General features: G+C 48.6%; 1 protein-coding gene across 1 annotated transcript in view; it reads left to right on the forward strand.

Annotated features, from left to right (window-relative positions):
• LOC147882735 (putative LRR receptor-like serine/threonine-protein kinase At1g56140) overlaps positions 1-14,667 on the forward strand; it is a 382,197-nt gene that overhangs the window by 14,710 nt on the left and 352,820 nt on the right. The window contains exon 3 of the mRNA XM_087400709.1: positions 12,711-12,782. Coding sequence (XP_087256835.1) covers positions 12,711-12,782 — 72 coding nt within the window. The remainder of the gene's footprint in view (positions 1-12,710; positions 12,783-14,667) is intronic.

Below are 14,667 nucleotides of genomic sequence, written 5' to 3' on the forward strand. Positions count from 1 at the left end.
ATGGAGGGTGTCTAGAGAACTAACATGGAAGGGGCTGCTTAAATGGGAGGCCAGGGGCTAGAAAAGGATCTGAAAGAGCATCATCATTGGCCTCATTCAAGACTGGGTAATGGCATCACTAGCTATTGACCTGAACTGGTTTGGTACATCACGAGCCACAACGAAAACTGGAATATCAACTGCTCCAACCAGAGAAGGGTCCGTGGTGACTAGAGAAGGGGGGGAATGCTAGCAACCCAACAACACGGGGCATGATGCACAGCAAGTGTTGGATGTGTGGGACATGTCAAAGAAACGCTGTGACAAAGACAAGAAGGGGCCACACCAGGAGACTTCGTGGGCCTTTTCTTTTTCTTTGGGAAATATCTAGTGAAATGCCCAAAGGTCTTGCACGGATCCTGCCTGCCAACGATCTCAACTTTGTATTGAAAACGAGAGCCATCAGGATGCTGGAGCATAATGTGGTCATTTGAAATATTAGAGTTAGACACAATGACCATACCTCTGGGAATCCCATCTAATCTGATCACCTCTGTTTTAAGAAGAGGGTAAACCAAGGAGATGAGGAATCTCTGTGACCAGCCCAAAAGAAGCTCCAATCGTGGCCAAAAGTCGACAGTATAAACCTAAGGCAAACATGGGAATTTGACAAAGAGAAAAGTCATATGGCTGTCCTCTACAAGATCAAAACAAAAAAGAGATTTATTTGAAAAAGATTTCTTGGATCCAAGTGCAAAGGGGCTAGCCTGGCTGCTGCTCCCTGCTGCTCCTGCTGCCCTCCTTCCTGCTCCCCTCCTTGCTGCCCCCCTTCCTGCTGCCCCCTGCCTCCCCTCCTTGCTTCTCCTCCCTCCCCTCCCCTCCCCTCCTTGCTGCCCCCTCCCTCCCCTCCCCCCCGACTCCCCTCCCTCGCTGCTGCAGCCCCCCCCCCCCCGTGCACTGCCTCTTCCCTCCCCTCCCTCCTACCTGCTGCTCCCCCCGCCTCCTCCCTCCCCTACCCCCCGCCTCCCCCCTAACTCCACCCCCTCGCTGCTGCAGCCCCCACCGCGCTGCTGTAGTCTCCCCCTGCGCGCTGCCTCCTCCCCCGCGCGCTGCCTCCTCCCTCCCCTCCCCCCTACCTACTGCTCTCCCCGCCTTGCCCCCCCCCCTCTCCTCCTCTCCTCTATCCCCCCCTCCTCTCCTCTCCCTCCTCTCCTCTTGCTACCCCCCCTATTTGCTGACTCCTCCTCTGCTCATCCTCTCTCTCCCTCCTTCCTTTCACCCTCTTCCCTCATCTGGAGTACCCTTTTATCCTTTAGGGGTCTCTTGGGCTACAGGAAAGTGGACGGAGTTCTTCCTTGCATTTGAATCGGCCTTTTCCACCTCGATTGACGAATGGGTTCCCACTCAGTCAATCCGTTACCGCCCACACCGGCCGCGAGAACCGTCGCTTGCTCAAAAGACGAGCTATAGCAGTTGCAAAAGGATTTGGAGCATGAGTGTTCCACGACTCTCTTCGCACGCATCCATGGCTCCTACCCCTCTAGGTCACAAGCTAGAGATTGGATGCTTGCGGTGCTTCCTCAGGAGCTTGCCCCCCACTTTAAGGATGTTCGTTTGTTGGGACGAGGTTTCTTTCAGGTGTGCCTAGATTTCCCCAACGTCACGAGAGACCTGCTACAAGCTGGGTTTCTATTTCTAGGCTACAGGAGGATTTTTTTGTTTCCCTTTCAACTGGGCTTTGACCCAGTTGAAGAGGACAAGTAGGGAGTTTCTGTTTTCATCAGGTTCCGTGTTCTCCCCTTAGTTTATCACCGGCTTGTTTCAGTTATTGGCGAGAGGTTTGGTGTGGTGGTAGAGATCTGCCCTCTTCCTGGCAAGCCTTCCTCGGCTGCTGAGGCGGTCAGGATGGATGGGGTACCCAAGGTAGATTGCTACAACCTACAACCTACCTGTAACTTAAATTATAGTGTCATAATACTTACCACAATGTCACTTAGAAGTTAGAACTTAGAAGAGAGGGGGCTGAAGGAGGGTTGAAAGAGGGCTGAAGGAGTGGAGTTAGAGCTTTGAAGGAGGGCTGAAGGGGAGTAGATGATGATGGAGGGCTGAAGCAACCTGCCGGAGAGAAAGGAGTGCAAAAGAGTGAATGGGGCTCAAGGAGGGCTGAAAAACCTTGAGGATGGAGAGAGTATGAGGCTGAAGGAGTGGAAGGAGTGAAACATTGCACAGGAGGCCGAAATTGAAATCAAATCGACCAAAATCAGGCTGGCGGCGGATTTTCGCGACATTTGGAGAACCTAGACACTTTGTTGTCTAAGACGGGCCGTTTCTGTGCCCTGCAACGCGTTTCAGGCTGTCTGAAATGTTTCAGCCAGCCGTTTCAGGGTTCCTAAACGTTTCAGAGCTTGAAACGCGTTTTAGGATCCAGGCTTCCTTGAAACGGCGTTTCAGGCCTGGCTGGGCTCTGAAACGCATTTCAGCGTAACTATGATCAAAAGTTAGATCCAATATACTCCAAAGGGTGTAATGATACCATGTCTGCCCACTAGAGGAAGAAAAGAATCTGAAATTTAAATGCAAATTCCTCCCCTTGTGCCAAGAGCAGGAGACCAAAAGGTATGACCAAAAAGCAATTTACTCGAATTTGCATAATCTTTGCCATTCAACTGGTGTTTTTGGATAAAGAGAATGTAGTGACACCTGGATGAAGCTGATTATGAAACATTTGTTGCCTTTGGCGGTGATGAGGTATACCGCCAAGGCCCCAAATATTCTAGCAAACTATCTTCATTGGGCGGGAGGAAGTATGCTAGAAAACCTTGTCCAACGTATACCTCTCTCCTCTGTAGAAGATCTCCTAGAGTAATGGAGAGGAGGGAAATCGATAGGGAAATGAATCCCCACACTTGTGGAAGAGGACGCTCTGTTGATATGAAAACCAAGAACAACATCACCAAAGGTAGAGGGCACAATCTCCTCTGAACCAAGCACAATGCCAATGTCCATAATATATGTGCTTGCAAGAGGGGTGAGGATGCTGAAGACACACCCTTCCCTCAATCAATGGAGGGTGTCTAGAGAACTAACATGGAAAGGGTTGCTTAAATGGGAGGCTAGGGGCTAGAAAAGGATTTGAAAGAGCATCATCATTGGCCTCATTCAAGACTGGGTCAATGGCATCACTAGCTATTGACCTGAACTGGTTTGGTGCATCACGAGCCACAACGAAAACTGGAATATCAACTGCTCCAACCAGAGAAGGGTCTGTGGTGACTAGAGAAGGGGGGGAATGCTAGCAACCCAACAACACGGGGCATGATGCACAGCAAGTGTTGGATGTGTGGGACATGTCAAAGAAACGCTCTGACAAAGACAAGAAGGGGCCACACCAGGAGACTTCGTGGGCCTTTTCTTTTTCTTTGGGAAACATCTAGCGAAATGCCCAAAGGTCTTGCACGGATCCTGCCTGCCAACGATCTCAACTTTGTATTGAAAACGAGAGCCATCAGGATGCTGGAGCATAATGTGGTCATTCGAAATATTAGAGTTAGACATAATGACCATACCTCTGGGAATCCCATCTAATCTGATCACTTCTGTTTTAAGAAGAGGGTAAACCAAGGAGATGGGGAATCTCTGTGACCAGCCCAAAAGAAGCTCCAATCGTGGCCAAAAGTCGAGAGTATAAACCTAAGGCAAACATGGGAATTCGACAAAGAGAAAAGTCATATGGCTGTCCTCTACAAGATCAAAACAAAAAAGAGACTTATTTGAAAAACATCTTCTTGGATCCAAGTGCAAAGGGGCTAGCCTGGCTGCTGCTCCCTGCTGCTCCTGCTGCCCTCCTTCCTGCTCCCCTCCTTGCTGCCCCCCTTCCTGCTGCCCCCTCCCTCCCCTCCTTGCTTCTCCTCCCTCCCCTCCCCTCCCCTCCTTGCTGCCCCCTCCCCCCCCGACTCCCCTCCCTCGCTGCTGCAGCCCCCCCGCCGCCCAGTGCCTCTTCCCTCCCCTCCCTCCTACCTGCTGCTCCCCCCGCCTCCTCCCTCCCCTCCTTGCTTCTCCTCCCTCCCCTACCCCCCGCCTCCCCCCCCGACTCCCCCCCCTCACTGCTGCAGCCCCCCCCGCGCTGCTGCAGCCTCCCCCCATGCGCTGCCTCCTCCCTCCCCTCCCCCCTACCTGCTGCTCCCCCCGCTTGCCCCCCCCCCCCCCCCCCCCGCTCTTTCTTTGCTCCCCCCCCCCCTCTCCTCCTCTCCTCTATCCCCCCCTCCTCTCCTCTCCCTCCTCTCCTCTTGCTGCCCCCCCTATTCGCTGACTCCTCCTCTGCTCATCCTCTCTCTCCCTCATTTTCACCCTCTTCCCTCATCTGGAGTACCCTTTTATCCTTTAGGGTTCTCCTGGGCTATAGGAAAGCGGACGGAGTTCTTTCTTGCGTTTGTGTCGGCCTTTTCCACCTCGATTGACGAATGGGTTCCCACTCGGTCAATCTGTTATCGCCCACACCAGCCGCGAGAACCATCACTTTCTCAAAAGGCGAGCTACAGCAGTTGCAAAAGGATTTGGAGCATGAGTGTTCCACGACTCTCTTCGCACGCATCCATGGCTCCCACCCGTCCAGGTGACAAGCTAGAGATTGGATGCTTGCGGCGCTTCTTCAGGAGCTTGGCCCCCACCTTAAGGATGTTCGTTTGTTGGGACGAGGTTTCTTTCAGGTGTGCCTAGATTCCCCGGACGTCACGAGAGACCTGCTACAAGCCGGGTTTCTATTTCTAGGCTACAGGAGGATTTTTTTGTTTCCCAACTAGGCTTTGACCAGTTGAAGAGGACAAGCAGGGAGTTTCTGTTTTCATCAGGTTCCCTGTTCTCCCCTCAGTTTATCACCGGCTTCTTTCAGTTATTGGTGAGAGGTTTGGTGTGGTGGCAGAGATCCCCCCTCTTCCTGGTGAGCCCTCCTCGGCTGCTGAGGCAGTCAGGATGGATGGGGTACCCAGGGTTAGGGTCATTGTCCAAGACCCTAATATTTCAGATGACCACATCATGCTACAGCGACCCGATGGGTCCTTCTTCTGCCAGAGATTTGAGGTTGCAGGTCGGGAGGACCAGTGCAAGATTTGCAGATCCTCAGGGCACTTCGCCAAAGATTGCCCAAAGAAGAAAAAGAGGCCCAGAAAGCAACCAGCTCGTACTAGCTTACGACAGAGAGCAGGAGCAGGACCTACCGCTCCATAGGCACCGCCTCAGACACGGGCTCCCCCCCCTCCTAGGGCTACACGAGTCCCTCATGCACCCCGCACCACCTCTGGCCCACGGTAGGTTTCGATCGCGGTTAGGCCCTCTACTTCGGATCACACATCCACCGCTTCGGAGGCTACCCCCTTGGAGCCTCAGGAGGAGACTAGTGTTCAGGAGCCTTGCTCGACTCCACCCCAGGATCAGGTTGTACCTTCCTTAGCAGCCCAGGTTGTTGGCACCTCATCCGCAGCACTTCTTGATCAGGACTCAGTACAGGTGCCTCCTTCTGTGGATAGAGGGAAGGGGGTCTTACATTCTCTCCCTGCTTCAGTAGGAATCCTTCGTACCCCCTCCCCAGGATTGGCTCAACAGAACTCCTTTTCCGCTTTGGAGGACCCCTTTGACCTCCCAGGTGATGATTTTGTACCTTCCACTTTCGGAGAGCCAGTTATTGGCATCCCTTTTGAGAGATCTTTCTCTCTCTCACCTGTGGACTTTCCTCCCTTTGGACCTCGTGTGTATGGCAGGAGGTCAGCTCCGATGGAGGTTTCTTTTTTCGCCACTAGGTCGGGTAAGGTATTCCAACCCGCTTTCTCCCGCCGATGAGGATAGCCAGTTGGAATATACAGGGATTGGGCGGCATCCCTCATCGCCGTCGTAGATAGTTGATCAGGGATCAGCTCCATCCAGGTGTTTCAGGCGGTTTCCTAGACATTCTTTTTCTTCAGGAACACAAACTGGATGTTAGAGATTGCTCCAAGTCAGGTAAGATGCTTTCAGGCTGGAGTTTTTGGCTTCCTGCCTTGGGAACCAGAGGAGGTACATGCATATCAGTTTCAGATTCTATTCTCCCTTTGATCATTGGACATGGTACCATAACCCCCTCCAGGGCCCAGTGGGTTCTACTTCTGATTGACGGATGTAAGGTTGGTTTCCTCAACCTCTATGCTCCGAACAACAGAGGGGACCGTGTTCTGTTTTGGAAAGAGTTGCTCTCGTGGGCTGACATTGCAGATTCGTGGATTATTGGAGGTGACTTCAACATGGTTGAGGCACCTTCTGATAAGCAAGGGGGCAGAGAAGGTGGTATTCATTCCCTCGAGAGAGCAGCCTGGGATGCCTTCTTGTTTAGATTTAGTGGCAGAGATGTTTGGTCAGATGATGCATGTCATGTTCAGTCTCAGTCACTTTTGTTTTCATGGTCGAACCATAGGGTGCAGATGCCTATCCATGCCCGGATTGACAGATTCTATCTGGATGACTGGGCTCTTGATAGAGGGGGGACAGTTTGCATTGCACCTGGTGTTTCTACTTCGGACCATTTTCCAGTAGTTTTGTCCATCTCAGAGCCCCATCTGAGAGGATGGTCTCACAGTATCAGGATCCCCGATGCCTTATACACGGATGAGACCCTCACAGAGACAGTCTTGGAGATCTGGGTTTCTCACATGCAGGGGGGGTGGCCGGTCCTTCACATGTGGCCATAGCACTTGCCAGTATCAGCGACTTTTATCACTCCGTTGCTAGTGCTCGGCGAGGTGAGGTACTCAGGCAGGAGATTGGTATCCGCCGGCAGTTGGCAGCCTTGCAGAGGGAGGCGCAGAAACGACCATCAGATGCTTGGGTACAGGAGCGCCTTGCTACGGCAAGGGCTCACTTGCAGACATTGCTTGATCAGAGAGTAGAGTATGCTTCCATGCACGGGAGTCCTTTTAGATACAGATGGGAGGGAGAGTCAATAAACACTTTTTCTCTACACTTGGTCTCAGACATAGTAGAGAGAGTGTCAAGCAGCTTATTGACTTTGACGGCGTTTCTCATCCGGATACCGTCATGCAATTAGCGACAGCTTTCTATGTCTCCCTTCTTTCCGTAGATTCTGACACACAGGCTAGAGATGTGGCTAGAGATAAGATTTGGCAGAGTTTACCTGTGTTGGTCACACCAGAGATGATATGCTCACTTGATGCACGCTTTACCAACACAGAGTTCAAGAGTGCTCTCTCCGCCCTTCATAAGGACAAATGCCCTGGTTCCGATGGTCTTACTCCTTTTTTTACAGCCTTTTGGGATATGATAGGTGATCATATTACTTCAGCCCTGTAGGGCATTTGGGACTCAGGTGAGATGCCTGACTCACTGACTGAGGGACTCATACACCTTATCCCGAAAGGTGGCAACATGAATTTTGTATCCCATTGGAGACCCATCACTCTTTTGGGCACTCTGTACAAAATCCTAGCCAAGGCGATCAGCATCCGGTTGCAGCATCCGGTTGCAGCCCCTTTTTCCAGACCTCATCCATGATACTCAGACAGGCTTTGTGCATGGCAGGAGCATATTTGATAATATATTTTCCTTTTGGGAAGTCACAGAGTGGGCTATGCAGAGCGGGCAGAGGCTGGCAGTTCTACTCCTGGACTTTGAGAAAGCCTATGACAGAGTAGATTGGGGTTTTCTTGAGGGCACTCTTCTACGGTTTGGATTTTCAGATGCATGGATTTTTACAGATCAGCCCATAGCCAGGTTTTGATTGGAGGGGTAAGGGGTGACAGGTTTCAGATTTCCAGATCAGTTCGTCAGGGATGCCCTTTAGTCCCCTTCCTCTTTCTCTTTGTGGCAGAAGCTATGAGTATCATCCTTAGATCTCAGGCTGAGCTTTATGGGTTGAGATTGCCCTTGAGACAGGAGTAGGAGCTTTTTGACTATGAGTTGCCTGATGACACTGCTATTTTTATTGAGGCCTCTTCGCAGTCACTTGATTCTTTCCGGACAGCCTTGGATATTTTTTGCTCAGCTGCAGGGGCACACATTAATTGGCATAAATCCTTGGGCTTTTGGATCAGTGATGAGGACACTCCAGGATGGGGAGTTGACTTTGGCTTTTCTTGGATTCAGAGGGGTGTTCCTATCAGATATTTGGCATGCCAGGTAGGATTGGGCATCTCTCCAGCAGAGCAGTTTGCCCCAGTACTAGAAAGTATAAGGAAAAAGCTCTTTTTTTGGAGCTCAGCCAAACTCGACCTTGCCTCTAGAGTTGTGGTAGTGAACCAGGTTCTCTTGGCCACCGCTTGGTTTGTGTGTTCTTGCTGGTGCCGGTCTAGGGATTGCATCCCTCAGCTCATTAGATTAGTCGGGAATTTTTTATGGAGTGGACTTGATGGCACGGTAGATGTTGCAGCGAGGGTGGCCTGGGAGACCATTATTCTCCCTACTTGGGAGGGGACCTTAATATCATTGACCCGGACTTGCAGTGCAGGACATTGCTTTGTAAGGTGGTGGTGAGGGGACTCTTGCCTGGGCAGGAACCTTGGAAGGATTTCTTTTTTGGATGCATTCAAGCTTGCACACCTACCTTAGGAGATGATTGGGTGGACAGCCCTCGCTGGATTTTTACTTCTGCCTCTCTCAGGTCTCCTGCCTCTCCTCTCATGATTGCCATCCTCAAAGCTTGGGGGAGCTTCACGAACACTCTTCGAAGGGTTCCGCCCTCTACCCTTGAAGAGATTGATAGGCAGCCAATCATTTGGAACGATAGTATACTTGATGAGCATGGTAGACCTCTGGGCACTTCCCATTATATGCAGTGGTCTAGATGGGAGAGTTGGATGCAGCCATCCCAGTGGATTGGACAGTTGAGATGCCTATTACTTCCACTACTTGGATGGGAGCTTTTTCGAGGACAGCAGTTGCTCTACAGGTGATCGCTCTTCGAGGTCTCGGGGAAGATGCTCTGGTCTTTGATGTTGGGGATGGAGGTATACTCTCTAGATCCACGGATGATATTCTTCTGGAGGTTGCCTTTCAGCCTGTCAGGATTGCTGGTTTTATGGACCATGGAGCGGGCTTGCAGTGGTACTTAGACCCCAACCCTCTGCTCTTGGCCTTGGGATCCTAGAGGTTGTGGTTATATGGAGGTGCAACTATCAGGTGCTTGCAGTGGGACCCAGGAGAGTGGGAGTGGATAGATCATGGGCACCGAGAGAGGGGGATTCCCTTCTTTCGTTTCATGGTTGGTAATGCCAGGAGATTTCAGTTGAGCAGTAGAGGTTGGATTTCCTCCAGAGCCCCCCATTGGGATAGCTTCTTCATCACCGCAGATTTGCGTAGGAATTTCTAGAGGAGGCTCTGGAAATCCCTCAGAAATAGAAAGATCACTCTTTTCTTTTGGCTATTCGTGGAGGAATTGCGGTGAACCTGGGGAGATCACGATTTGGGGCTGATCCCACTTGCCCTCGCTGTCATTTTGCAGAGGAGTCAGTGCGACATTGCCTTTGGGACTGCAATCAAGCGAGAATTGTTTGGAAAGGAGTTGCTCGGATACTCAGCATTTTTCATACTTCCCCTTTCTTCATGACTTGGGGCTCGGTCGCATGGTTATCCCTTACTGGGCCCCAGGTGTTTTATGAGGGTGAGTCTTCTTCCTGGGCACTCTCGATCCGCCGACAGGTGATAGAGCCCTACTCTCTTCAGGATGTACCACATATTCCTTTCAGAGCTTCACATGTTTCAGTGGACACCTCTTGGGAGATTTTGGCTAGCATTTCCTCTTGGCACATTTGGAGAGTCAGATGCACAGAGGCCTTGGATGACACCCACATACACCCATCACAGGTGTTCACGGGTATTTGGAGTGACACGATTTACACTTTGATAGCCATATGGGCTAGCATGCAGGGCCCTTCACAGGCAGCCTCTTCTAGGAGGACTGTATTTCTTCGAGTTTGGAGGGGTTCTCCCTTTTTCTCGGAGGTTGCTACCGGATTGAGATGGCACTATCAGCCCCAATCCTTTCTTTTTGGCTCTTGAGCTTTTCATGCATTGCATGGTGTATCCCGTATTCCCGTATGGAGCTTGCTCTAACGGTTTTCTTTAATACTTAATAGAAGTCTCTTTTTTGCAAAGGGGCTAGCCTTAGGCACTGTGCTCGGGGCTCCAAGGGAGACAAAGGCCTCTTGAAAGAAGCCTTGCCCTAGTAATAAAATATATGAAAGGATTGGGGTGAGGTCAAAAGCTAGAGCAACAAGCGTCAAGTCCCTAGCATGTGATATGGAAGGGTGGGACGACCCATGAATGCCTGCAAACAAGGTGGTGGAGCTCTTAACTCCATATCTTTTTGAAGCTACAACAACTCATTATTTAAGAAAGGTCATGTTGTTGCGGGCAGTGGAAGTGGTTGAGGATTGATTGAATGGGTGGCCATTCATCAAATCGAGGCGGGAAGACCGATTCAAACAACGATGAGATCCGTCCAAGCTGAGGGAGGGGGAGGGCTGACAGGGGAGGTGCTAAGAGGGGATGGGGAGAGTAGGGGGTGGGAGTGGAGGCTGAGAGTGGGGAAGGGAAGCATGTGAGCAGAGAAGTGGGAAGCGGGTTCATGCGATAGGGAGCTGAGCAATTTCCTGCAATTGGATAATATGGGACTGCAAGTAGCACCAAGCTGCATTCTCTTCCTCTTCCTTTTATTTTCCCAAAGAAAAGTCTTCTATTGAGTATGAAAAAAACTCCAAGATTAAAGCTCATGGCAAAAATACATCATGCAAAGCATGAGACCCAGGAGGGCAAATATCGTGTTCATTCATGAGAGCTAGAAAAAACCCATTGTGAGGCTGAAAGTGCTAAAGGACTTTGAGAAAAACGGGGATCCCCTCACAGCCCTCTTGGCAGAAGCCACCCCAGAAGACCCTTGCATGCTCACCCCAACGGTTGTCAAAGTGTGTACAGTATCTGTCAAATACTAGCCAATGTGTGTGAAGGATGGATCTAGGAGCTATCCAAACCCTCTATGCATATGGATCTCCAAACATACCATGCTGAAATGCTCACCAAAATCTCCAAGGAAGTATCCACTCAGGTATGAGCATTTCTATATGAGAGCGAGAAACACCATCCAAAGAGCATGACTCAGCTAGCTGCTGTGGATCTGAAAGAGCCCAAGCAAAGTCATGCCTCTCCTAAAATACCTAAGGTCCCAAATGAGAGATCCAAGCCACTGAGCCCTAGGTCATGAAGAATGGCGAAGGAACAAAAGTGCTCAATAGAATAGCAATCCCCTCCTCGCCTATCTGTATTCCCATAAACAATGCTGAATAGACCTCCTCGGCAACAGGAGAGAGGCAACGAGGGCAAGTAGAGGCTGCCCCCGAATATGGACCTCCACTGGCTCATTGCAATTACTCTGTGGATACAAAGCCAAAAGAAAAGAGTGTTTTTTCTATTCCAGAGGGATTTCCTGAGTCTCCCAAGGAGGCTTCTTCCACCTTTTAAGGATGAGATTGAAATTTCCTAGCTGGGGTCCACTGCAAATACTCTATGGGGATGCATCTATTGAACCAAATGCTCCATGAACCAAAGGGAATGTGATTGGGGTTTAAAACCTTGACTACTCAAAAGTAACATTTACAAGGATATTCTCATCTATAGACCTAGAGAATCTACCCCTCGAGTGAACATCAAAGACCAAGGCAACCCTGTCTGAACATCATAGTATTATGACCTAAAGTGGGATGATTGACCTCATAAAGGCCCCAAGCCAAGTAGAGCCTACAATCTGCATGAACCCAATCCAAGGGTATTGCTGCGTCAATCTCCTATATCTCCCTGTACTTCTTATGAGGCGACTTACTAATTGGAGTTTACAATAATTTGGAAGGTTTTGAAATCCCTCCCAGAGTCTATAGAGGAAATGAGACCTCTCTCCCTCTAGACCACTGCATGTAGTGAGAAGCACCATGTGGTCTACCATGATCATCAAGTTTATTATCATTTCACATGACAGGCTGCATATCAATCTCGTTCCAAGAAGGGAAACTCTCCGAAGAGTACTCTTGAGGCTGCCCCAAGCCTTCAAGATAGCAGCCATAAGAGGAAAGGAAGGAACCCTAAAATGGGCTGAATTAAGAATCCACCTAGTGCGATCCATCCAATCCCCACCCATGAAAGGAGAACAAGATTGTATGCATCAAATGAACAAGTCTTTCCAAGGTTCCTATCCTAGCAAAAGCCCCTTGACCACCACCTTGCACAGCTAGACCGTGCACAACAAGTTTGGATCAATGATATTGAGATCCCCTCCCACATGGGGAGGATCAAGGTCTCCCAAGCCACCTTGGACTTCCTCTTCCTTTTTGAGTGAGACTCTCTTTTTATTATACATATTTGGTTTTCCACACTCATCTTATGTCTCTTTGTTTTGATTTTATTATTTTGTGAGTGCATATTTCACATTGTTATTTTCATGACTAGATTGTAGCTTATGAAATTGCTTGAATCTTAACAAAAAGGTGTCGGAGCTGAGAGTCCACATCATAGCATTTTATAGAGGTGTCATTTGATTGTTTGCCATAGTGTCTTCTTTATGACATATAATATTTCTTATGTTTCTCGGCTCCTTGTCTCATTGAAACTTTGTATTCATTGTTGGTAATCAATTTGAATGTGCTGCCAATCACCATTTTTTCATCAAATGCTTTGCTAATTTAAATGAGCATGTAAATATTTCGCAGGGCGGTTTATGCTCAAAATGTGGTGGGTGTGATTCCAAAGGAGCTAGCTCAATTATCGTATCTTTGGGACATGTAAGAGCTACATCCTATCGTGTTTTTTTCATATCCTAGCATTTTTATCTAGTACTCGAAGAAATAGTAAAATATGGTAGATCTTACAATGGAATACCCTTGTAGGATATATGTGGACCAAGTTGAGTAGATGCTAGATCACTAGTTTGGGACTTAGTATATATATGCTCACACTTGTACTTTATTTTTTTTGTAAGAAGCAGTATTCATTTAGAAAGAATATACATACCCAAAATGAGACTACTTCTCAAAACAAAAAACAGTATTAAAAGATGCCTAATTGGGCGAGAGGAAGGTCTCCAAGAGAATGTGCATGTTGGAGAGATCGATGAGGTAACGGAAGAAATGATAAACATCCAACAGAGAGTGCTCATATAGTCGAACGCTATAATCATGATATAACGACCACAAAGCCTAGTAAAATGGCAACAACTGGAGAACTGATCATAATCTGGCCTAGAGGCATATTTGGCAAATAATCAAAACTTCCTACCAAAGGACATCCCCGGAAAACGAGCATGAAGACTAGTGCTCAACCTGGGAAGAGAATCATGAGTAGAAGGACAAGTCCAAAAAAGATGTTGCAGAGACTTTGTTAGAACATGAAGTCAAGTTGAGTGTGTTTTAGTGTGTTCTACTAGGAGTTCTAGTAGTCTTATGTGGAGTGCCACGTGTCATATTGAGAGAGATCCCATATATACTTTGGTATTCTAGTGTGCGTCTATCCTATATATGATTGTACTTTTGTGTCACATCAACACACATCAAGGAGTCTACATCAAGCTTATCAATGTGAGTCTTTCCATTTTGGTCTATTGCTCATTTCCATTTCCTTTACTTTCATTATGTTTCCATTTGAGTATTATCTTCTCTCTTCCTAGCCTACCCTCTCTCTCTCCCTCTCCCTCTCCCTCTCCACTATGTTCCTTCATTCTCCCTCTTTTCCCTTGGAAGGCAGCCCTTCTTTCTTCACTCTTAGCCTCTCCATGAGCTGCGGATTTTGCCGGACATTTGAGCTGATTCGTGGAGTTGGAGCTGCTGCGTGATTTGCTGCGGATTTTGTTGCTCCATCAGCCTCGAGTTTGCTGCAAATTTATGCTTATATTTGGTCAACATTCTTGTGGGCATTAGTGGGCATCTAAGGAAAAGACAACTCGTTTTTTGCTCAGCTTGTTTTTGCTGTTTTGGGGGGGCGTTTTTGTGAAGGAAATAGTTGCTTACTGTTGTGGAGATGTTTCTACTACTAGTCGCCCTAAAGACGACCTCATTTGGAGCCCATTTTTGAAGAAATGACCTACTTGAAGAGTGCTATTACTACTGCTGTTCACGCCTCAAGAATGCCGCCATCTGCCCCGATTGCAACATGAGATGCTGCTGCCTACGCTATTCCAACTGGTCTGATGCCTTTTCCTGGCCGTTTTCTGCCCCAACTGCAAGCTAAGCTGCTGCTACAGCCCATACTATTCTAGCCTTTGCTCCGAGCTTGCACTTCAGCCCGTATTGCTGCAACATTTGAAGCAGACATGGAGTATTCAAAAGCGGAAATTGCTATTGAAAAGCTTTTTGGTAAGAACTTTCCAACTTGGCAAACCAACTAAGGCTTCTGCTTATGAAGGAAGGTGTGTGGAAGGTGGTTAGTGGCAAAGACAAAAAACCTGAATCAGATGAAAAGAAAGTTTTAGCTCACTGTCAATGACAAAGGTCTTTCTATCATTGGTTTGGGTTTGTCTGATGATGTTATTCATCACTTGGATTTTGATGACACTGCACATGAATTGTGGGACAAGCTAGAGCGCTTATTTGGCAACAAAGTTATTAATTCCAAAGTAGTTCTCAGACAAGAATTCTTTAAGCTCCATATGAGATTCTCTTAATGCTCATTTGA

Source organism: Dipteris shenzhenensis, chromosome 29, assembly GCF_047967505.1.
Source record: "Dipteris shenzhenensis isolate YYH24624 ecotype China chromosome 29, Dip_SZ_1.0, whole genome shotgun sequence".
NCBI lineage: Eukaryota > Viridiplantae > Streptophyta > Polypodiopsida > Gleicheniales > Dipteridaceae > Dipteris > Dipteris shenzhenensis.